This window comes from Anolis sagrei, chromosome 4, assembly GCF_037176765.1.
Source record: "Anolis sagrei isolate rAnoSag1 chromosome 4, rAnoSag1.mat, whole genome shotgun sequence".
Lineage (NCBI taxonomy): Eukaryota > Metazoa > Chordata > Lepidosauria > Squamata > Dactyloidae > Anolis > Anolis sagrei.
The window spans coordinates 136,399,321-136,424,325 of NC_090024.1; the positions used below are offsets into that span (position 1 = coordinate 136,399,321).

Below are 25,005 nucleotides of genomic sequence, written 5' to 3' on the forward strand. Positions count from 1 at the left end.
CTACTAGCTGTACCCACCACGCTTTGCTGTGGCCAACCTTCCCTCTTTCTCTCCTTCTTTCCCTCCTTCCTTCACTCCCTCTTTCCTTCCTTCCTTCCCTCTCTTTCCTCCTTCCTTCCCGTCTTTCCTTCTCTTCTTCCTTCCTTCTCTATCTCTTTTCTTCCTTCCCCCTTTTCCTTTCTCTTCTGCTGTCTCTCTTTTCTTCCTTCTCTCTTTCCTTCACTCCCTCTTTCTCTATATCTTCCCCGCTTCCTTTGCTCCCTCTTTCCTTCCTTCTTTCCCTTTTTTATTTCCTTCTCTAACTTTCCTTCCTCCCCCCCTTTCTTTCCCTCCCTCTTTCTTTCCTTTCTTCCTTCTCTACCTCTTTCCTTCCTTCCTTCTCTCTTTGCTTCCATGCTTCTTTCTCCCTTTCCTTCTTTCTTTCCCTTTTTTCTCCCCTTCCCTCCCTCTTTCTTCCCTTTTTTCTGTATTGTCTTTAGCTTTTCGTCATTTAGCTTTTTGGGGCTTTTTAAGTCCCTTCTGCTGTGTTTTTCAGTGTTTTTATGAGTGAAGGACATACATTGGGTTGTTAGGTGTATTGTGTCCAAAGTTGGTGTCAATTCGTCCAATGGTTTCTGAGTTCTGTTAATCCCACAAACAAACATTACATTGTATTGTCAAAGGCTTTCATGGATGGAATCACTAGGTTCTTGTGGGGGGGGGGGGGTTTGGGCTATATGGCCATGTTCTAGAGGCATTTTCTCCTGACGTTTCGCCTGCATCTATGGCAAGCATCCTCAGAGGTAGTGAGGTGAGACAAGAGGGATCCTCTCACCTCTGCAGGAGTCTACCGTATACCATGCAGCTGTAGACAAGTCTACATAGGGACCACCAAACACAGCGCCCAAACACAAATCAAGGAACATGAAAGGCACTGCAGACTACTTTAGCCAGAGAAGTCAGCCACACCAGAGCACCTGATAAACCAGCCTGGACACAGCATATTATTTGAGAACACAGAAATGCTGGACCACTCTCACAACCACCATGTCAGACTACACAGAGAAGCCATTGAAATCCACAAGCATGTGGACAATTTCAACAGAAAGGAGGAGACCATGAAAATGAACAAAATCTGGCTACCAGTATTAAAAAAACTCTAAAATTACAACAGCAAAACAGCAGAGAGAAAACAACCAGGCACATCTTAACACCTCTCAACAAAAGATTCCCCAAGGCTCAGCCAGGCCTTCAAATGCTAATGAAGGCGGTCAGTTGAAACATTCACACCTAGCTCCAGCAGAGAAGAGCTCTTTGCCTCACCCAAGTCATTCCACAGATATATAAACCCATTTTCCTAACTCCAACAGATCTCACTACCTCTGAGGATGCTTGCCATAGATGCAGGAGAAACGTCAGGAGAAAATGCCTCTAGAACATGGCCATATAGCCCGAAAAAACCCACAAGAACCTGAACATTACATTGTTATTTATATAGATATTTCTTTTACTATACTTGTATACCGCCTTTCTCAGCCTATCGGCGATTCAAGGCAGTATTTAGAACACACATCCTCCCATTTTCTGGGCCTCCAACTCCCAGAATTCCTCGCTACTGATCAAGATGGCTAGGGCATCTGGGAATTGAGACTCAAACAGCGGGAAGGCCGTAGTCGGAAGATGCCTTCCCTAGAATGTGTTAGGAGTGTCAAGTGCGGGCTTTAAAGCGCTTATCTCAAGTCAAGAAGTGCAATACAAAGCCGCTGAGGAGCCGGGCCTTTCTCTCGGCGGCGTCCCAGAAGCCAGGAGCCCTTTCCCGCACCCGTTGGGGGCCTAAAAGCGGAGCCACACCGGAAGGCCCGCCGCCCTGCTCTCCCTGAGGGCCATTACAGCTCCTCGGGACAGAAAACCGGGCAGAAAAGGCCTTCCTTGCCTTCTAAATCAAGTCCACCACTTACCCCACTGCCGGACGCCATCTTGCCTGTGAAGCGTCCCGGAAGCCGGAAAACGTCGCGCAAACTGGGGCCTGCCGTAAAGCGTACTTCCGGTTGGTCCTTTCTAGCCAGAGCGTCCTCACCCAAGCTGCAGCTTTCTCTATGCTTCCTGGGAAGCCTTTTCGCTCAGGAGAGGTAAGGAAAGGACGTGTCTTAGAGCGTGTTTGTGCCTCAGAAAGGAAGCTTATAGCTTTGCCTCGAGGGTGAGGCAGACAGAAACCCTTCAAGCTTTTAGCCTTCACGTGTTTCTCTTTCAAGTGAAAGCACAGCCTTGCTTCTGGCTCCAACTCCCAAGTCTGTCTGTGCAGCAAAAGGTCCTGGAGGCCTAGTGGCAGGTGCCCTTCTACACAGCCCAGAATATCAAGGCAGAAAATCCCACAGTATTTGCTTTGAAGTGGGTTATCTGAGTCCACACTGCCATATATTCCAGTTCAAAGCAGATATTATGGATTATCTTCTTGGAGAATGGGAGAAGTTCCAGCACCAATGTGGTCCCAATCTTCAAGAAGGGAAAAAAGGATGACCCAAAGAATTACCACCCGGTCAGCCTCACGTCGATACCAGGCAAGATTCTGGAAAAAAATGTTAAGGAAGTGGTTTGCAAACACTTTGAAACAAATGCAGTCATCGCTAATAGTCAACATGGATTTATCAAAAACAAGTCATGCCAGACTAATCTGATCTCTTTCTTCGATAGAGTTACAAGCTGGGTAGATGCAGTGAATGCCGTGGATTTCAGTACCTGGATTTCAGTAAGGCCTTCGACAAGGTCCCCCACGACCTTCTGGCAAACAAACTAGTCCAATGTGGGCTTGTCAAAACTACGGTGAGGTGGATCTGTAATTGGTTAAATAGACGAACCCAGAGGGTGCGCACTAATGCTTCCTCTTCATCCTGGAAAGAAGTGACGAGCGGAGTGCCACAGATTTCCGTCCTGGGCCTGGTCCTGTTCACCATCTTTATTAATGACTTAGATGAAGGGTTAGAAGGCAGGATCATCAAGTTTGCAGACGACACCAAATTGGGAGGTATAGCCAATACTCCAGAGGACAGGAGCAGGAGTCAAAACGATCTTGACAGATTAGAGAGATGGGCCAAAACTAACAAAATGAAGTTCAACAGTGACAAATGCAAGATACTCCACTTTGGCAGGAAAAACGAAAGGCAAACATACAGAATGGGGGACAATGCCTCGCTCGAGAGCAGTATGTGTGAAAAAGAGCTTGGAGTTCTCATTGACAACAAGTTAAACATGAGCCAACAATGTGCTGTGACGACAAAAAAAAGGGCCAATGGGATTTTGGCCTGCATCAATAGGAGCATAGTGTCTAGATCTAAGGAAGTAATGCTACCCCTCTATTCCACCTTGGTTAGACCACACCTGGAATATTGTGTCCAATTCTGGGCACCACAATTCAAGAGAGATATTGACAAGCTGGAATATGTCCAGGGCGACTAAAATGATCAAGGGTCTGGAGAACAAGCCCTATGAGGAGCAGCTTAAGGAGCTGGGCATGTTTAGCCTGAAGAAGAGAAGGCTGAGAGGAGATATGATAGCCATGTACAAATATGTGAGAGGAAGTCACAGGGAGGAGGGAGCAAGCTTGTTTTCTGCTTCCCTGGAAACTAGGATGCGAAACAATGGCTTCAAACTACAAGAAAGGAGATTCCATCTGAACATGAGAAAGAACTTCCTGACTCTGAGAGCTGTTCAGCAATGGAACTCTCTGCCCTGGAGTGTGGTGGAGGCTCCTTCTTTGGAAGCCTTTAAACAGAGGCTGGATGGTCATTTGTCAGGGGTGCTTTGAATGCAATATTCCTGCTTCTTGGCAGGGGGTTGGACTGGATGGGCCATGAGGCCTCTTCCAACTCTATGATTCTATCTCCCCAAGGGGACTCAGAGCGGTTTCCAAGTAACATAATCAATCCATACAAATAAAACAGCATAAACATAACATTAACAAGACAATATAAGCATTAAAAACCACAATAGCACATATATTTAAAATAATCCTGCCTGTTCAAGGAAGTTTAAAAGGCCGGGCCAGTGCAATTTTAGAGGGCCCAGGAAATTAGGTAGAGTCTATGGTCATACATTTCCAGGGCCTAATAGAAGAAAGTGACCTGGGTAATTGGAAGAAAAAGATATGGCCAATTTCAACAGTATCTGGGTTATAGCTAGAACTAGTTATTCTCAAAGGTTTGTTTAAACCACCAAGTCTTCAGGCTCTTACAAAAGGAGGGGAGAGATTGAGCCTGTCTTATTTCTCCAGGAAGGGCATTCCACAGGTGGGGGCCACCACCGAGAAGGCCCTCTCGTCCCAACCAACCGTGCTTGGAGCGAAAGGAGGGCCTCCTCGGAAGATCTTAAAGTTTGTGCCGACTCATCGTTAACGACTCATTGTTAAGAACGGGGAGGGGGGAGGTGAGACAACAGGAAGTGAAAGAAATCTACCGCCAGGAAGGGAAATTCACTCCTAGAAGAGTTACCATGGAGAAAAGGGGTATCCAATGAAGCCTTCCAACCAATCCTTGTTTCCACAACAAACCATTTTTTTTCACACAGCCATATAACCCAAAATATCAAGGCAGATTATTTCACAATATCTGCTTTGAACTGGGTTATCTGAACCACATTGCCATGTATTCCAGTTCAAAGCAGAAAATGTGAGATTTTATTCAGCTGTATGGGAGGATCTCCGCCATTAGTCTGTGTGACTTTGCAAAATAGTTTTCTCATTGTTGGATTTTATGTCTTGCTTTTTCTCTCTGTTCTTCATGCTGGATACATCACAGATGCATCTTTCACTGATCAGAATGCAAAGGCTTCCTCTCCTGTGCTGCTCTGAAGATTTGATATGCCCAGTATAGGAAACATTGCTGGCAGATGCTGTTGAAACTCCTCGACATGTATTGGATAAGCTTTTTCACAAAGGCTCTGTATAGGAGACAGCTTATGCCAACGCAGTTTTGGGTTCAAAGGACACTTTCCAGCCATCTACCGAACAAGGTGCATCTCGTTTACCACAATTCTTCTACAACTCTTGTAGCTTTGAGTTTAGAAGTTTCTTCCTAGCAGCATTTTGGAAATTTACAAATAAAAGCCAAATTAACCTGCTATTCAAGCTTCTGCGGGGTTGGGAATGGGCTGGAACATTGCCACCTTTAGAATGTTAAGAATTTAGGACTTCTTGAGATCTTAATCTGTCCTTACCATTTTGCACTGATATGTCAGCTGTCTTATATTAATTGAAATCTGTAAAACGAACATAAAAAAGAGTTATTCATATTTCCAATGTAGTATTACATTTGTCTGTTGCAACAAAAACAACAAATGATCCTGTGCTGCATCAAAGCCTAACAGATATATTACAGCCTAATCATTAAGGAATTATAGCCCACTTTATCAAAGGCATACTGTCTTACCCAGAATTTCGAGTAGATTTAGTACACATGTTTGAGGATAGCACAGTAGACACTGAAGTCAGAAAGAACTCGCATGTCCATGTTATAATACATGTGTTGGTCTTTAAAGTGCCATGGCATCCTTTTTATCAGATTTGCTTTGCTCTCAGGTGACTGAAGATGTGGTAAATCAACCATCGCCACAGCTGAGAGATGCTGGAGGAAGAGGAAACATAATTCTCAAAACCCCCAAGGTAATAGCCCATCTGTGTTCTGCTTCCTCTTCCAGAGTCCCCTTCGAGCACTGCTTAACTCTGGTACTTCCTTTAACGGAACAAGCCGTACCATCATCCTTCCAGATGATCTTATAGAGCACTCAGCCCCTTTACCCCATTAGCTTAATCTACTGCTTTTTCAATTTTCCCCTCTCTTCCAATCATTTTCTATTATTTTTAGCAGTACTTGATTCTCGTTAGAAGATTTTTTGGCACAGAATCAAATGCTTAGTATTAAACAATTGAAGCATCTGGAAGCCCTTCAGCTGTTGGCTGCTGTTACTATTTCAGCTGTGTAGTTTTCATCAAGCGTTTCTTTTTTTAAAGAAACATCTCTTCTAAACCCCCATCTTTTCTTCGGTGTGGACTTTCAGGGCACCAGGGATTTCAGTCCAAAGCAGATGGCCATCCGTGAAAATATCTTTGCCACCATTATCAGCTGCTTCAAGCGCCATGGAGCTGTGACGATAGACACCCCTGTGTTCGAGCGGAAGGTGAGGATGGATCAGTATTATTTTGGAAGTGCTAGTGGCCTTTTTGTCTGACAAGAGCTTCACATTTCTAGAGTCTTTTTCTGCTAAAGGCTGAAATTCTACACAAAGGCTGTTTTAGTTTTATTGATTTCAACAGAACCATAGCAACTTAACTGTGTCCAGGAGTGAAACCGAAGTAAATGCCTGTTGTTTTGACTCCATTGATATTAATGCTATTTGGTTCCAGTTAAGTGTATTAGGATTGGGAAATGAGGCATGGTTGTCTTCATGAGAAGTGCACGTCTTTTTACATTAAACCTATATCATGGATTTATATTGCATCTTATCTACCAAAATCATTGTTAAAGGAATAATAATAATAATCTTTATATATAACCCATAATGGCAAACATTCAATGCCAAAAACCAAATCGACAGTCAAAGCAAAAACATAAAAATAAACTCAATATAGCAGGGATTGAACTAAATAGATATAATAGACACAAAAAGTCATACCAATTAATAAATAGTACATTAAAAACACAATATAATACAGCATATCAGCAAGCTGAAGTAAATGTCTGTTGGATAGATCCCTTCTCCAGCCAGGCCATGAAAGTTCAACCCTTTATGCTCCTATTACTCACATTGCCCCTTAGGTTTCCTCCCTAGATCAGGTACTTGGGCCACAATAGTGTGTAGCAATGGACATGTTGTTTAGTGGGCTCAGTCATCCGGGCGTCACCCTAGGCAACGTCCTTGCAGATGGCCAATTCTCTCACACCAGAAGTGACTTGCAGATTCTCAAGTCTCTCCTGAAAAAAGTGGGCTCAGTGTTGTAAGTGTGACCAAATGTACCATGTTCCCAGTATCAATATTGTTGACATAGTTTGCCTAACTGTGTGACAGGACTTACTTGTTTACCTAAACTTCCTAACACATTTATTTTCTGGGTAAACTTGAGTTATCTTTTCACAAATTGTTGTAATGTTAAGATAAACAGTGCAGGAGTTGGTGTGCTCCTACTTCTGCCACATATTCCCATGTAATTCCAACTATCGTCATAGACTTCAGTGTCATAATTGCCACTCTCCTTTTTATGAATTGCCCATCTATTTTTATTTGGAAAAATAATAATTGATTTGTTAAATTATTAATCTGTTAGTTCTCCCTCTCCCCTACATCTGGCTGAAATCCATAGATTGCCTGAATAATACTGCTGTTATACCTATTCCTTAACAAATTAGTTAGACTTCATTAAGGGATGAGGATCAGTACAGTAAGTTAGGAGGCCTACGAAGAATCAACATTAAGATTGGAGGAAATTCATCACACAGCTCTACACTGTCTTGTTGCCCTAAAATGCTAATTGCCATGTGATTTCAAGTAATTTATGAATTACTAGCCATTCCCTGCCACACGTTGCTGTGGGCCAGTCTGGTGATTTGGAAAATAAAGTGTTGGTTTCTAATATATGTAATGTCTTTATGCTTGTGGGGAAACAGTGTTTCTTGTTGTTTCTTTGTCAGTGTGGATGTGGAGAGTGTCTGGTTTGCCTACTCTGGAATATGCAATATAACATTGTCCTCCTTTAGGGGTCCCATTCAAATGTATATTATATCTCTGTGTGTGTGAATCATATCTATCTATCTATCTATATCTCTGGCTGGATGGCTCTTTGTCAGTAGGGCTTTGATTTGATTTTCTTGCCCTGGTGAAGACAGTTGGACTGGATGGCCTTAAGTATTTTCTGTTGATCATGGGGGTTCTGTGTGGGAAATTTGCCCCAATTCTGTCGTTTGAGGGGTTCGGAATGCTCTTTGATTGTAGGTGAACTATAAATCCCAGTAACTACAACTGCCAAATGTCAAGGTCTATTTCCCCCAAACTCCATCTGTGTTCATATTTGGGCATATGGAATATTCATGCCAAGTTTGGTCCACAGTGCTCTCTGGATATAGGTGAACTACAACTCCCAAACTCAAGGTCAATGCCCACCAAACCCTTCTAGTGTTTTCTGTTGCTCATGGGAGTCCTGTGTGTCACCTTTGGTTCAATTCCATCATTGGTGGAGTTCAGAATGCTCTTTGATTGTAGGTGAACTATAAATCCCAAGAACTACAACTCCGAAATGACAAAATTAAAAAAAATTGAGTGAAGGACATACATTGGGTTGTTAGGTGTATGCTGTCCAAATTTGGTGTCAATTCGCCCACTGGTTTTTGAGTTCTGTTAATCCCACAAACGAACATTACATTTTTATTTATATAGATGGCAACCCTAAGGCAAACATATCACCTTTGCCTTCCTCTGAGACTGAGAGAATGTAACTTGTCCAAGGTTAGCAGTGGATTTCAATGGCTGCATAGGTGTTCAAACCACTGTGACTCTCAAAAGTCTCACTACCTCATAAATTTTAAAAGAAGATGTTTTGTACACCACAACCTCAGCCAACAATCATATTATACATTGATCTTGAAACAAGTGACAGGTTGGAGGAAGACAACTTCAAAGATGATAGTACTAAAATATGCCTCAGAAACCAATGAGGAGAACCTCGGTCCCATTCTCTAGATCCAATAACCTCTTCTGAAAGTCAGCAGTAAACATCAATGTTATTAGAACAAAGAATTGCAGTGTTTAACATTAATATCAATACGTTTCTCATTCTGCATTTTGGCATTGACAATTTGATTTTCAAAATTAACTTTTCATGTTCAGATTTTGCTCCATATATCTTTTAACATGTTAAGCAGGATTATAAAAACCTAAGCAAGACTTCGTTCATGACTTTCTTCCCTTTCTAACCAAATTAGTCTTAAATGCAGGACTGGTGTTCTCCTGCAAAATGTTTTTTCTCATTAAGCCGGAGTCTTTCAGGGCTAGTTCAAATGCTTACAGCACTTGCCAGTGCAGGATATGCATTATTTATGGGAAGCAAGATGCATAGTGTATTTGTAACTTTTTCTTCTTCTTCCTCTAGCTTTTTAGACACTATCATTTTATCATTTTATGATTTACTTGAGTCATTAAGATTTTATGGGGATAAATGGGACCTGGTTTCTGTAAAATCCAGGGCACATGCCCTGATGTAACCAAGGATGCCAAGCATTGGTCACGTATTGACTTTAGCGGTTTGAAAGGTTCACCCTGTTTCCTTTAAAGCCATGCTTAATTCCTAGTTCTTTCTTTAAAAAATCTTACATAAAAGATATTGAGTAAAAGGGGCCATTTTGTGGCTTTGGATCCTAACACAACCACATGCTTGCTTTATTCTGGAAGGAAAAACAAGTAGAAAGTATGGAGATGAAGGTAGAAGTGTGGTCACATGTACCTTCAGAGTTGTTTTTGAGGCCTAATACCCTCCAGACCAAAAGGAAGAGGGGCCAACCAAGGGCAATATGGATGGATGGCATCCTTGAAGTGACTGGCTTGACCTTGAAGGAGCTGGGGGTGGTGACGTCCGACAGGGAGCTCTGGCATGGACTGGTTCATGAGATCACGAAGAGTCGGAAACGACTGAACAAATGAACAAACAAACCCTCCAGACCTACTCCCAAAATTTTATAATATAAATCCCCCCCTCACTCATATCTTAATGAATTGGGACAGTTTTGCCCTTCCCTAACTGTTTTAGGATTGAGGGATACCAGAGGTAGCCCTTCCTACAGAAGGCCTGGGCAACAGTTGACTCCGAACAGTTCTTAAATTAGATATGGCTTGGTCATCTTTCTTCTAAAGCTATGGTTCTCAATCTTCCTAATACCGTGACCCCTTAATACAGTTCCTCATGTTGTGGTGACCCCCAACCATAAAATTATTTTCATTGCTACTTCATAACTGTCATTTTGCTACTGATATGAATTGTACTGTAAGTATCTGATATGCTGAACTCCATCAATGATGGAATTGAACCAGACTTGTCACACAGAACTCCCATGACCATCAAAAATACTGGAAGGGTATGGTGGGCATGCACTTGAGTTTTGGAGTTGTAGTTCACCTACATCCAGAGAGCACTGTGGACTCAAAACAATGATGGATCTAGACCAAACTTGGCATGAATCCTCAATATGTCCAAATGTGAACACTGGTGGAGTTTAGGGAAAATAGACCTTGATATTTGAGAGTTGTAGTTGCTAGAATTTATAGTTCACCTACAATCAAAGAGCATTCTGAACCCCACCAATGATAGAATTGGGCCAAACTTCTCACATTGAACCCCCATGCCTTGAAGGGACTCACTGGTGCGAGCCTCTTTCCAGCTTTTCACACTTTCCCTCACCCACACATGCACATACGCTGCCATGCACCAAGCACACCTGCTCTCCCCTCTTTGCTTGGAGTCTCAGAAATAGCCTTCCCCTTGGCCCAGAGGCCACCCAGTCACAGTAGAAGAGGGCTTTTGGTGAGAGGATTCGCCATTTGATTCCAAAAAGAAAGAGAAGGACAGGCGGAGAGATCTTCAGCCTTCTTTGTTTTTTTATGGTCTTTGGCGACCTCTCTGAAACTCTCTCACAACCCTCCCCCCCCCCCCCCCCGGGTTTCCAGGGGGCCTGATTCCCAGGTTGAGAAATGCGATTTTAGAGCTTCATCTTAACAAAGACAAAGGAAAATGAGACAATTGTTTTCTTCTTAAACCTGACAACACCACAGTTTCTATATTATCCAGTGTAATATTGTTCATAAAATTGCCTATTTGCTAATGTGTTGCACGGAGGTGTGTTTGAAGCCAAGAGGGGAGAAGATGAGAGGCACCAATATATCTGGCCTAGAAGGCCCAACATTTTGTTAGGGCTATGACAGGTTTAGGGGTAAGCAAAGAAATCAGTTCTGTAGCCCATTTTATTTTATTCTAGAAACTCTTTTTTCCTTTTTTCTTTAATTCTCCTGTTTCTTCCCACAACCTCTTTTACAGTGTTTCCAGAGCCACCTCTCTCTCATTGTTCAAGGCAGCAATGGCCCAGCAAGTAGAGTAGCATGCCTAGCAACAAGGACATATGATGCATTTCTTCTAATCCTAATCCTCCTTTTCTTGAGGCCATCCTACTTTTCTGAGTCTGTCAGAAGAGCCATCCGATTTAATGAATTCTAATGTTCTAAAATCAAGTAACTCATTAAAGCATGGGATTAACTTCTGTGTCCGCCAGGCAATCTAGTTAGTTAAGCTACTTTTCTTTAAAAAAGTAGTTAACAAGCTAATTAACTACCGGTAGTTGTTTCCAAGCTCTGTTATATAGAATTACTGATGAGTGTGAGGGACAATAATACTGAAGAAGTACAGATGGTTAGGGATAATAGCTAGTGTGCTTTTGTTGTCTTTAAAGATCAGTAAGTGTGTGTGTGTGGTTTGTTTTAATGTGTGGTTTAGTGGGATATCCAACACTTAACATGCCTATGGGACAAAATTTTAATTTAACTTAACTAAAACCAAATCCTTTTTAGGGGAAGAACCAAGCTTTTTGAATTCATCCTGGAAACCCAATTCATTGTGGCAGTGTGATTGTTTCACTGTGTTCTCTTTATCCCAGGGATGTCATGCATTTTCATCAAGGTCTATATCAGCCTTATGATTATCTTCAAAGGGCCGTTGAATCCATGGACAGAGAATCAGTGGATACAGAGGGCCAATTTTACTTGAAGGCTGCTCCCTTGAAGCCCCAGAGCCCCATACTCTCACATTGGCACTCACTTGCACCAGCTCTTAACTCAAAATGTTGCTTGTATGTCAAAGCAAAACAGACTCAGTGACAGGTCTTAACTCAAAACACTCTTAAGTTGGGAAGCTCTTAAATAGAGGTTCCACTGTACATGTTTTATGTTTCTCAGACATTCTATGTCCATCTACACAGAAAGCCTTTATCTGAAGGATGCTATATAACCACACTGTTCAATATTAAACAGACATCCTTATATGTCAAAATATTTCTCATTTCTTGTTTCTTTTTTATCCAAGGAATTGTTATTTGAGAACAATGAAGATGATTCAGAGCTTGTCTATGATCTGAAAGATCAAGGAGGAGAGTTGCTGTCTCTTCGGTATGACTTGACTGTATCCTACCAAATATTTTACCTCATAGGTTTACCTTGGCTGCATTGGATGTTGGTTGCTTTGGGTGCATTGACAGTCTTCTTTGAATAAGATTGTGGAATTAGGATATGACAGCTGCATCCCTTCTTCAAGAACAAGATTATTCCTGTATTGTTTCTACCAGTAGTTGGTTAATATAATACACTTTGCTACTGAAGATGAGTTAAAAATTGCAAGTGGTGCAGAATGTTAATTACATTTAATAGTAGTTTGTCACTAGAGGGCACAGAATCAGGGGCTCAAAATTACAATGTTAACTTGTCTGTCTCTGGTCATAATTCAAGGGTCTAGTGTTGAATTTGACAGCCCTAAGTGGCCTGGGGACATGATACAGTTCTCCAGGTATCAATTAACTAAAATGTCCAAAAGTCTTCAACACTGTTGACTATGGGTATGGGTCTTATATCCCAACAGCATTTGGAGGGCTATATGATTCCTGTCCTTCCTTCAAGAAGTGCTGGGTATGGATGTCCTTCCTTCCCAGCAAGGTTTCCTCAATGTCCTTTGCATGCAGCTAAGCCCTTTAAAAACATCTTATCAGGAGACCTAATAAGCAGCACAGATGGGAGACAACTTTATGGCAAAGCTACAGGCTAGAGGGAGAGACCCAGTAGACAGCAATTTCCCCACCTTTGCTTTAGATCAGGTGTCCTCAAACTAAGGCCTGGGGGCCAGATACGGCCCTCCAAGGTCATTTACCTGCCCTTGCTCAGGATCAACCTAAGTCTGAAATGACTTGAAATCACACAACAACAACAACCCTATCTCATCAGGCAAAAGCAGGCCCACACTTCCCATTGAAATACTAATACATTTATATTTGTTAAGATACATCCTCTGTCTACTAGATAAATCCTCTGTTCATGTCCAGCATTTATTTTTAAAGTTTTAACTATTACATCTGGCCCGGCCATAAGTTTTAAAATCCTTGTGTGTTATTGTCTATGTGTGAGTTATATTAACTGTATTGTTTATTTTGCTTATTCCCTGTTGTTTTTATTGATGTGTTGTTGGGCTTGGCCACTCCGAGTCCCTTGGGGAGATGGTGGCAGGGTATAAATAAAGTTTTATTATTATTTTATAAAATAGTTCTCCATTTTAATTATTGTATTGTTTTAAAGTGTTTTCTGGACTACAAAGAACATATGTGCAATATGCATAGGAATTCATTCATTTTTTTTCCAAATTATAATCTGGCCCTCCAACAGTTTGAGGGACTGTGACCTGGGCCTCTGCTTAAAAATTTTGAGGACCCCTGTTTAGATAATGTGAAAATGTCTGAAAGAATCACCCATACACTCACCACTTCCTGAAATGACTTCTCCTATATTGTGGTAAGATTTTATTAAAAGGTTCCATTGGCTGCAGGGTAGGGTTCATTAAAATCTGGTTTCAAGACAGGATGGACAGTTTTTTGAGGGATTATGTACTATTTGACTGTAGAGGGTTCAACTTTGCGTTCTAAGTAATGACCTTCCACCTGGAAAATCCCCATACTTAGCTCTTACTTAGATTTTTTTTTAAATTTCAATTGTAATAAATGGATACTTTATATAAATCCTTAGAGCAGTGCGGCAACAGAGAAAGAAGCAGAATGGGGGATATAGCTTATTTCTAATAAGCTTACTACTGGTGGTCAGTTGGTTTTCAGATCTCAGAGGAATGAATGGAGTTAGCAGGTGGACTTTAAATGTAGTTTCCAGCCCAGAGATCCCACACCTTGTGTCGGTCTGTCTGCAGACTTGCTCTGACTTTACTTTGTTTTAGGTTTCTGCCATTTGTTTGTCTGACCTGCTCAGTCTTTAGGGTTTTTTAGTACTTTGTTCTGCTTCAACTGGTTTTTAAAAGACCTCTGTAGTTTGTTTTCAAGGTTAGGTATGTGTACATAAATGCTGTCTTCTAAGCAGCATACTAAGCATTAAAAAGCATCAATGGGCAATTCATATAATTCAATAAAATTATAAATGAAGTGAAAAGAGTGAAGTGTCTTTCTTTCTGAGATGAGCCTGTCTCTTTGTCTAGATTACTTTTAACATCATCTCAGTGAAATCCCAAAAACTGGCAGATGTAATGAAGTTCAGAATTCCCAAGCTGATAGATGGAGGCATGTAAAGGAAGGTTATAGTTAACTTTAATGTAGGAGAAATATAAATGATGCATTTGGCTGCTCATTCTTCTAGAAGGTTGTTACACAGCCTTTCAGAAGACATGGCTGCAACTGCGTGCAACCACTTATTTAATATCAATAGCCCATCAGCCACTGGAAACAGCTATTCATGAAGTAGACTTGACACAATAGCAGCCGTTGGAATTCTGACAGAACAAGATTGTCATCACACTCTGAGCTGCCAGCGATTTTTCTTAACAAAGATTTTCCAGGTGCCATTTGCGCGTTATTTGGCTATGAACAAAATTACCCATTTTAAGCGTTACCAGATTGGCAAAGTCTACAGGCGTGACAGCCCAACCATGGCTAGAGGGCGCTACAGAGAGTTCTGCCAGTGTGTAAGTTTTTGTGGTCCGCTTATTTTCCAATGGGGAAGAGATTGAGAAAGAGAGTGCTGTACATGTCTTTACCCTTAGAACCTGAGCAGAGGGCTCTGTACCTGAAATGACCAAAGGGTTGGAGCATTCTACTGAATCTCTTGATTCACCTCCCTTCACCCTTCGAGGAGGTGGGAGTTTTTTGTTAATTTTTTCTCACTATTACAGTTACCCCACCTTTGTTATACTTTGGAGATTTTAACCATCATGTTTTGTGCTCCAGGACTTTGACATTGCTGGCCAGTACGATCCCATGATTCCTGATGCAGAGTGTCTGAAGGTCATGCACGAGATCCTAAGTGCCCTACAGTTTGGAGAGTTCCTGATCAGAGTAAGAGAGTGTGTTACTCATTCTTAGCTGGCCAGAATTTACTGTATTATTGTATGAACTGTTGGCTCTGGAAAAAAAAGGACTGAAGAGGGGCTATTAATAGGTGCATTTATTTGTTGTGGTGAGCACAAGGGAGAGAGCTTTCTCCTCTGTGGCCCCCCGACTCTGGAACTCATTACCTGGAGAGATTAGGAAAGCCCCTACCCTAGAAACCTTTAAAAAGAACCTTAAAACCTGGCTCTTCCGCTGCGCCTTTGGTGAGTAGGTATACAACCTCACACTATTGCTTAGCCTCAACGTTTTGTCATTGGAGTATACGTCCCGTCCCCCACGGGAAAGCTCGATTCCACAATCCTCATTTTAATGAGCCCCCCTCCGCAAATAACCTGCTTCTCCTTTTATCTCACCCATGTTTTTAATCAGTTTTTTAATCATTTTTTCGCACATGTAGCCACCCATTGTTGCTGTGACTGTATTTATTGTAATCTTATATTGTTAATGTATTCATATGTTTTATGTAATTATGATGTTGTTGTTTGTTGTATGTGTTTCTGGTTTTATTTAGCTGTAATTTGTTGATTGGGCTTGGCCTCATATAAGCCACCCCGAGTCTCCGTTGGGGAGATGGTGGGGCGGTATAAATAAAGATTATTATTAATAATTAATTAATTAATTAACCTCTATATGATTCTGTTGCACATTTTTTTTCTCTAGGTAAATGACAGACGTATTTTGAATGGGATCTTTACAGCTTGTGGTGTTTCTGAAAAAAACTTTCTAAGTGCTTGCTCCACCCTTGACAAATTGGATAAGGTAAATGGTTGCATAACATTAGTCTGATGTCTTAGGCCTGAACTATATTCTGACATAGCTCAGCTCTGATTAAAAAGAGGATAGTCTCTCCTCAAGCTTGGGCAAACTTCTTTGTGGAGTAATTCCTGTTACATATATACTGACATAACTACCTGGTTTTGGAGTGTTTTGCTAGTGTGCATTGCTGCCAAAGAGATTTGACCATTTATCAGAAAATTAATTGCCTCTGAACTAAAATTGTTGTTATAGTTATATAGTTTTAATGATTTTAATCTATTGTTATATGTTGTTGATTTGATATGTGATATTTTACACATTTGAGGCATTGAATTTTGCCACTGATTATGTTGTGAACCATTTCAGTCCCCCACCCCCACCCCAGGAGTGAGAAAAGTTTTGAGTGAGAAAAGCGGTATAGAAATACTGTAAGTACAAGTGGTATAGAAATGCAATAAATAAATAATAAATAATGCTGAGCTAACCCATGTTTCTTCCAAAGATGACATGGGAAGAAGTGAAACTTGAGATGGTCAAAGAGAGGGGAATTGATCCCAAGACAGTTGATCATCTTGGTGAATATGTTCAGTTGCATGGTGAGTTTCAGTGAAGACACAATGTAAAAATCCAGGACTTATTTCCTCATCCTTGACAGCCAGTTTGGCTGAATTTCCATTCATAGCTCCTTGCTGGTATTTCCTGTGGTCTAGCCCATAGTTTTTAATAATAATAATAATGGCTGGAATCCTGTATGAGTAAAAACTTCATTAAGGAAATCCTCTTGGTCCAACCCCTCAAACCCGATGGCAGCACCATTCAACTGTGGCCTGACCATCAGCAGAATAGCCCTCCTCCCTATGCAGCTTATGCCAGGTAAAGTAGGATGGGGCAAGGTTACAGCTATAGCAACAGTGTCAAACTATTGACTAAATAGTGACTGTGTTCACAATTGCTAGTCATGGGTTTAACACTATTGTCACAATTGTAGGTTGAAACCCAACCTACTTTACTGGATCATGGTTGGATGATATTGCCATCACATTTTGCATATCAAATCAAATAATTTATTTCAGTCATAGACCAGCACAGGAAGTAAAAGTCACAGTTTCATACAAACTTGGTATGTTTAGTACATTTAAAATGTAAATATAAATACATTTTAGATTTCCTTTGACCAGAAGCTGGCTACTTAGAGTGCCTCTGGTGTTGCTTTAAGAAGGTCCTCCATTGTGCATGTGGCAGGGCTCAGACTGTATTGTAATAGGTGGTCTGTGGTTTGCTCTTCTCCACACTCACATGTTGTGGACTCCTCTTTGTAGCCCCATTTCTTAAGGTTGGCTCTGCATCTCGTGGTGCCAGAGTGCAGTCTGTTCAGCAACTTCCAAGTCGCCCAGTCTTCTGTGTGCCCAGGAGGAAGCCTCTCATTCGGTATCAGCCATGAGTTGAGGTTCCAGATTGTAGCCTGCCACTTTTGGACTCTCGCTTGCTGAGGTGTTCCTGCAAGTATCTCTGTAGATACTTGGAATGCTGTTTCTTGATTTAAGGCATGGCTCATATCTGAACAGAGGATGGACTGGAGATATCAATGCCTTGGTTCTTTCATTATTGGCTTCTACTTCCCAATGGATGTCAGTTGGTGCAATACCAGCGAAACAATATAATTTTTCCATTAGGGTGAGGTATAGACATCCTGTGATAATGTGGCATGTCTAATTAAGAGCCACATCCACTGTTTTAACGTGGGGAGATGTATTCCACACTGGGCATGCTTATTCGCTGTGTCAGGTTGTGATCCCCAGATTGTGCCAGTCAGTTTTTGTATGATATTATTTCTAACACCCACTGATATTCAAGCAGTGCTTTTTGTAAATCATAGCATGGTCCAGAGTGACTCCCAGGTATTTTGGTGTGCTGCAGTGCTCCAATGGGATCCTTTCCCAGGTAATCCTCAGAGCTCAAGAGGCTTGTCTGTTCTTAAAATGAAAAACACATGTCAGTGTTTTGGATCAATTAGAAATCAGCTGGTTTTCCTTGTAATAGGCAGTAAGAGCACCTAAAGCTTCGGAGAGCTTCTGTTCAACCATTTCAAAGCTCCCTGCTTTAGCAATGATGGCACGATCATCAGCATATATAGTTAAGTATACGCTAATAAAGCATTCCAACAAATACCAGTAATAATAATACCCTGCATTTTCCCACTCAAAGCAACTTACAAAAAAATAAAACATTAAATTAAAAAATTACATCACAGCAAAGTTAAAAATATAATTAAATTATTGACAGCATATGAAAGGTCTTTTATTTCTGAGCAGTCTGGCCCCAAAGCCCTGCTGAAATGAAAGGATAGCAAGAAATACAGCAATTTAGCATCTCTAGGAAGGGAGTTCAGAAATCTGTGAGCAGCCATAACAAAGCTTGCCTGCATTTTCCCACCAAATGTACCTGTGAGGATTGGGAGACAAAAAAGGGCCTCAACAGATGATTTCAAGTCATGGCCAGGCTCATATAGGGAACGGCAGCTGGGTGCTAAATACAGCTGGATGGAACAAGACTCTAGAAACTTGGTTAGCACCCACACACTCTAAATATTTCTTTTCTGCAGGGGGGCTTCCTCTGATTGAGAACTTGCTTCATGATCCCAAACTGGCACACAGTAAGCTTGCCATGGAAGGACTAGAGGACATGAAATTGCTATTTGAATACCTTACCCTGTTTGGCATCATTGATCAGGTGAGCTGAGGTCTTGTATTAGGTCTATCTGAGTAGAGTGTACTAGATTTTGCTCACTTTCTGGACATTTCCCCAGGTTTCCTTAGATTTGAGCTTGGCTCGTGGTCTGGACTATTACACTGGACTGATCTATGAGGCCGGCTTGCTGCACCAACAAGATGGTCACTTTCAAAAGTCTCTCTGCGTGGGCAGTGTGGCTGGCGGTGGACGCTATGATGGGCTGGTAGCATCGTTTGATCCAAAGGGGCAAAAAGTACCCTGTGTTGGAGTCAGCATTGGTGTTGAAAGAATCTTCTCTATCATAGAGCAAAATATAGAGGTAAGGTTTATTCTTTTCATGAAGTCTATGCGTATTTAAAGATTGTGTATGCTGATCTATATAAATAAAAATGTAATGTTCGTTTGTGGGATTAACATAACTCAAAAACCACTGGACGAATTGACACCAAATTTGGACACAATACACTTATCAGGCCAATGAGTGTCCATCGCCCCTAAAAACACACAAAAAATCAGCAGAACAGACTTAAAACCCCCCAAAATAAACTATATATACATATACACATGCACTCATATGCATATACACATGCACACATACATACATACACACACATATATACACAAGCACACACAAATATACACATACATATACACATGCACACATACACATATAGACATACATACACACACATATATATACAAGCACACACATATATATTCAGTATACATATACATGTATACACAAATACACAAATATATACACACGTATACACACATATGCACACACACATATACACCCATCTATCTATCTATCTATCTATCTATCTATCTATGCAAACACACATATATACACATATACACAAATATATACACACACAGAAACACATATATACACACACAAAACATATACACAGACTGGGCCACAGCAACGCATGGCAGGGGATGGCTAGTTGTTATATATATATGGTGGTGATGTGAATTATTTAGTAGTCACTGCAGAAGAGTAAAATTTTAGTTGCTTGTTCTCTAAGTGCATAGCCATTCCTCTGCTCTGACTCATAGATTACATATGTTAATTGTGAATAGATTTTTAAAGGAAGTGCTAAGAAATCAGTGGCCTCTAGAACAGAGTTCCTCAAACTTTTTTAGCAGAGATCTGGTTCATGGTCCCTCAAACTGTTGGGGAAGACGGACTACAGTTTGAAAAAAATATGAACAAATTCCTATGCACACTACACATATCTTATTTGTAGTGCAAAAATATGAAAGAACAGTACAATATTTAAAATTAAGAACAGTTTTAACCAACACAAACTTACCAGTGTTTCAATTGGAAGTATGAACCTGCTTTTAGCTGATGAGATAGTCAATTTAATTAGGATTTGTGTTGTTGTGTGTCTTCAAGTTGTTTCAGACTTAAGGTGACCCCAAGTCTAAAGTTTAGAGTAGGGGGCAGGTAAATGAACTTGGAGGGCTGCATCCAGATCACAGGCCTTAGTTTGGAACACTCCCTCTTATACTGTGGGTTCCGACTCAAAATGGGGCCCCCTTGGCTCAGTGTAGGGATCCTCAAAAAACTGGAAACAGTGAAAGCTTTCTGAATGTCACCTAGTAGCTATTTTAGACATTTACACAAATTTGGGTTCATCAGAAGATGATTTGGCTTTGCAGTACTTCATAGAAAGAAAAATCAGCCTGTTTACCAAGCCTTGTAAATGCTGATTTGTTATTAGTAAATGGTGATAAATTGCTCCAGTAGTGCAATGGGTTAGACCCTTGTGCCGGCAGGACTGCTGACCGAAAGGCTGGCGGTTTGAATCCGGGGAACAGGGTGAGCTCCCGTCTGTCAAGTCCAGCTTCCCATATGGGGACAATGAGAGAAGCCTCCCACAGGATGGTAAAACATCCAGGTGTCCTCTGGGCAACGTCCTTGCAGACAGCCAATTCTCTCACACCAGAAGCGACTTGCAGTTTCCCAAGTCGCTCCTGGCACGAAAAAAAAGTAAATGCTTGATTTTTATATCTGTTTTGTATGCCTAGGGCCATATCAAAATATCTCAGACTGAAAGGAGTCCTGAGTGTCAAAGTTTAAAAACTGCAGGATTCCTGTTCCTCTGAAACTCCGCCGACTTAGAAAATGGGGAGGATAAGTGGAGTCAGAACTCTAAGATTTCTGGAGGACGAAAGACTTCTGAGCCTTGTTTTAAATCATATATTTGATTGGTTATGATTCATGAACGTTTCGTTCAATACACATGGAAGCTATTTTTCAACCAGGAGGGTGGTAACAGCTGTGCTCAGAGAGAAATTAACTTTTTGTGCCAAGCCAATCTGTCAGTCATAGAAGAGCATTTAATCATGGGCATTTATCTGTGGAAACGCTGTCAAAATGTGATGTAGGGACAAAATGTATATGTGTGTTGTAGTAGATGCTTGACAATATAATAAAGACATTTCATTTTCTCTCAAAAATAATCTTTTGTGATAATACTTAGGTGGAATTTAGTTTTATTCCATTATATCAGTTTCATTGGCTGAGAGAGGAATGGGTGCAAACTGATTCTGTCTGCCTATTTGGCTGCTTTCTTCTAGTTGGAATTATGTGCATTTAAAAAAAACAAGGAGAACTTCTGCTGTTGCAATAGCTATGCAATAATTCAAAATTCAATTCTTCAGGCAACTAGATAGGCACTGAAAAATCAAAAGTGTAGCTGATGTCTTATTTCTGCATAAATTGTGTTACCCTGCGAATTTGTAACAATAAAATCACTGCTGGTTGTTTTAGTCAACTTACATATCTTAGTAAACCCTCGTTGCTTCTGTAAATTAATGCAGATGTTTTATATTTTGCTTTTATGTAAGATATATTTTGATAGGTTATGTTTTGTTTTATTTATTTAATTTATAGGTGTCATGTTATGAATTGTTTTCATATGTGGGGTTATTTTGGGCTATTATGTTAGCATTTGTTGTTGTACTGAGGCATTAAATGTTTGCTTTTTTGTCTGTTGGAATCCGCCCTGAGTCCCCTCGGGGAGATAGGGCGGAATATCAATAAAGTTGTTTATTATTGTTGTTGTTGTTGTTGTTGTTGTTATTATTATTTGAAACACAACAAGATGAGTCCACAGTTGACTGTTATATTGATCGGACACTTCCCAAGTGTCTAGGACTGTGTAATGTATCGGCGAATAATGCGTGCAGATACCAGTAAGGTGGCCTTTTGCAGCTGGCATATGGTAATCTTGTCAGCGCCGATTGTTTTTAAGTGCAGGCCAAGGTCTTTAGGCCGATCACCACTGGGACCACCTTCACTGGCTTGTGCCACAGTCTTTGCAGTTCGATCTTTAAATCCTCATATCGTGTCAGCTTTTCCAATTGTTTCTCTTCAATCTTGCTATCACCTGGGATTGCAACATCAACATTTATTATTTATTTTTATTTATTTTTTTAAAAAACATTTATATTCCGCCCTTCTCACCCCGAAGGGGACTCAGAGCGGAGCACAGCATATACACGGCAAACATTCAGTGCCTGGATACAATACATAAACATTAAAAACATTTATCGAAATATTAAAATACACCATTTAAAATAACAGCATTTATTATAACAATGCTAAATAATAATAATAATAATAATAATAATAATAATAACAACACCATTTATTATTATTATTATTATTACTACTACTATTACTATTATTATTATTTAGCATTGTATTCAGAGATAAGAGAAGCTCCATTAAGATCATATAAACCCTTTTTGAGAAGCATTTGGATAATGTGTGGAATATTGCATATTTTTTTCTGGAGAAGAGAAAATAGTATTGAATAAATTCCTACACATCTTAATAGTCCCAGAACTGTCCCATTAATGTGTAATGGGCCATTTCAAGGAACACCAATAGTGGACAAAAACTGAACAAACCAATGGAGGTGTAATATGAGTCAAAGGTTGCTGCTGGACATAATGGAAAAGCTCCGGTGTAATTTTGATCAAATTACCATCTGCAATGTTTGTTTTACCAGATTTTCTTCCAAGATAGAATTGGTTGAGGACAATAGCTTTTCCTTACCTTTCAATGGAAAAGACTTATTATTACAAATTATGTATAATAATAATAACAACAACAACACTTTATTTATATCCTGCACCTCAGGGGTCTCAGGGCGGTTTCCAACTAAAGAGTATATGTCTGTATTTCTCATAATGGGATTGGATTAACCTCTGGTTTGCTAGTAACACTGAATTACTGCTTCATGAAATGATGCACATCTAAAAAGTGTGTCACTGAGATGAAAAGCTTGAAAAGCTCTGATCTTGAAAAGCATAAAGTTACACTGGAAGACCTTGACATTCTTAAAGAACACATTTCAAATTGTTCCATAAATAATCAAATCTGCAAAAATCAGTAGAGAGACAACTGTATGTTATTTCAAAGTATGTTTGTGTTGGATTACAATCCATGTCCTACAGTCAAAGAAATGTGCAGAATTAACTCATGCAAGAGTTTGATGGATGACTTTTTTCCTCAGAGTTATTACACCTAGTTAAGTTGCTGTTTGATTGCTAAGGGTTGCTTTACTGAATTTTTTTCTCTGCTCCGAAATGCTCCAAGGAGGAGATCCGCACAGCAGAGACACAAGTGTTGGTGGCAACTGCTCAGAAGAACTTCCTTGCTGCAAGAATGAAGCTAATCTCTGAACTATGGGATGCTGACATCAAGGTAACTCAAAGAAGCCAAAGTTTTGTTTTCTTCCTAAAAGTTAGCATTCCTTTAGCCCAAAGTACAAGAAGGAATAACTAGACCCACTTCGACATGTTCCGCATAGGCCTGAAATCTCAGTAATCTCATATTGGGTAAAAATTATCTTATTAGATCAACCTGTGTTTTAGTGTGGCTGACTATGAGGAAGTTCACATATCCCTGCATTCTGCATACAGTGTTGAATGTTCCACTTTCCATTTGTTGTGGATCTGTTTCAGGCGGAGATGTTTTATAAGAAAAATCCAAAAATGCTGAAGCAGTTGCAATATTGTGAAGAAAGAGGAATTCCTCTGGTTGCCATTCTAGGACAACAGGAGCTGAATGATGGAGTTGTAAAACTTCGAGATGTAATTACCAGGAATGAGGTTGGTACTGATTTTTTTTTAAAAGGATTTGAGACTTTACACCATTCAATCTGAAATAATATTTCTCTAGATATAACTTACCTCAGATACGCATTTAGATATCGTATTGTGAAACCTCCAATTTGATTATTTGTCTCTTTTTCAGATAAATGTTCCTAAAGAGAAACTCATAGAAGAGATCAAGAGAAGACTACAGAAATGAACACTTAATTTCAATTTTTTAATATAAAATTGGCAGCTTCGTGCTGTTCAAATGGATTTCTGTTCATGGTGAAGTGATTTGAGTGTTTGACAACAATTTTGGAAACCAGGATTCAAATCCCCACTCAGCCATGGAAGCCCTCCTGGCAAGTCACATTCTCTCAGCCTCCAAGGAAGGCAAAGGAAAAACCCCTCTGTGCAAATATTGCCAAGAAAATCCCATAATAGGATTGCCATAAGTCAAAAATGACTTGAACACAGAAATAATAACGAAGTTATGGGGCAGGGTGGGCAAGGGGGGGGGGGGTGTAACAAAGGAAACTGTAGCCTGCCATACAACAAACTTTTTTATGATTTCTACTTTTATATTAACCTTTATGCTCACAAATACTATATCAAAGATCCAAAGAATATAAATAAATAAAATACAAACAGAGGAAAATAACACTTCTAAAATGCTATGTATTGACTATTTTCATAGAATAGTTTCCCCTATGGACTCTCTGTGTACATTGTCATGAAGCTGGACAATACAGCCACTGTTAAAGGCAGAGGAATGGGCCTAATACAAACATCAATGCGAACTACATAGAACTCATCTTCAGATGCTGATGTTCTGAGAGAAAAGAAGAAAGAAATGTATAGGAAAATTTCAGCAGTGTTTCTAAACTGGATTGCAATACTCATTCTCAGTAAAATTTAGCTGTATAAAGGTGAGAAAGTTCATGCAAGAAAATAGATTTCTAAAATTCTAAATCGTTGGGAACAGCAACTAAAACTATTAACTTTAATCCAATCAAATGTATATAATAGTCTGTTTAGTATAATACCATTCCTACCATGGGGCCCAAACCCCTGAAACAGGCATGGGCAAACTTTGTCACTCCGGTGTTTTGGACATCAACTCCCAGAAATATTTTTTTATTTATGGCAGTTGTAGCCTGCCTTTCTCAGCCTTACAAGGCAGCTTTCAGGATTGGCAGAATTTGATGCCATCACTGGTGTCACCCTGTTAAAATCATTATCTAGCAGCATC

General features: G+C 40.2%; 2 protein-coding genes across 2 annotated transcripts in view; one reads left to right on the forward strand and one right to left on the reverse strand.

Annotated features, from left to right (window-relative positions):
* ZMAT2 (zinc finger matrin-type 2) overlaps positions 1-2,024 on the reverse strand; it is a 35,932-nt gene extending 33,908 nt beyond the window's left edge. Inside the window, exon 1 of the mRNA XM_060774168.2 lies at positions 1,938-2,024. Within this exon, the coding sequence (XP_060630151.1) occupies positions 1,938-1,955 (18 nt within the window). The 5' untranslated portion in view covers positions 1,956-2,024. The remainder of the gene's footprint in view (positions 1-1,937) is intronic.
* Positions 2,014-24,026, forward strand: LOC132774258 (histidine--tRNA ligase, cytoplasmic-like). Its single transcript, XM_060774166.2, has 14 exons — positions 2,014-2,108; positions 4,770-4,983; positions 5,549-5,632; positions 6,028-6,147; positions 12,083-12,178; positions 14,597-14,722; positions 14,985-15,092; positions 15,807-15,905; positions 16,405-16,498; positions 18,505-18,632; positions 18,709-18,951; positions 23,254-23,361; positions 23,622-23,768; positions 23,914-24,026. The coding sequence occupies exons 2-14, from the start codon at positions 4,861-4,863 to the stop codon at positions 23,968-23,970; spliced, it is 1,533 nt and encodes a 510-aa protein (XP_060630149.2). The 5' UTR covers positions 2,014-2,108; positions 4,770-4,860; the 3' UTR covers positions 23,971-24,026.
* The last annotated feature ends 979 nt before the right edge of the window (positions 24,027-25,005 follow it).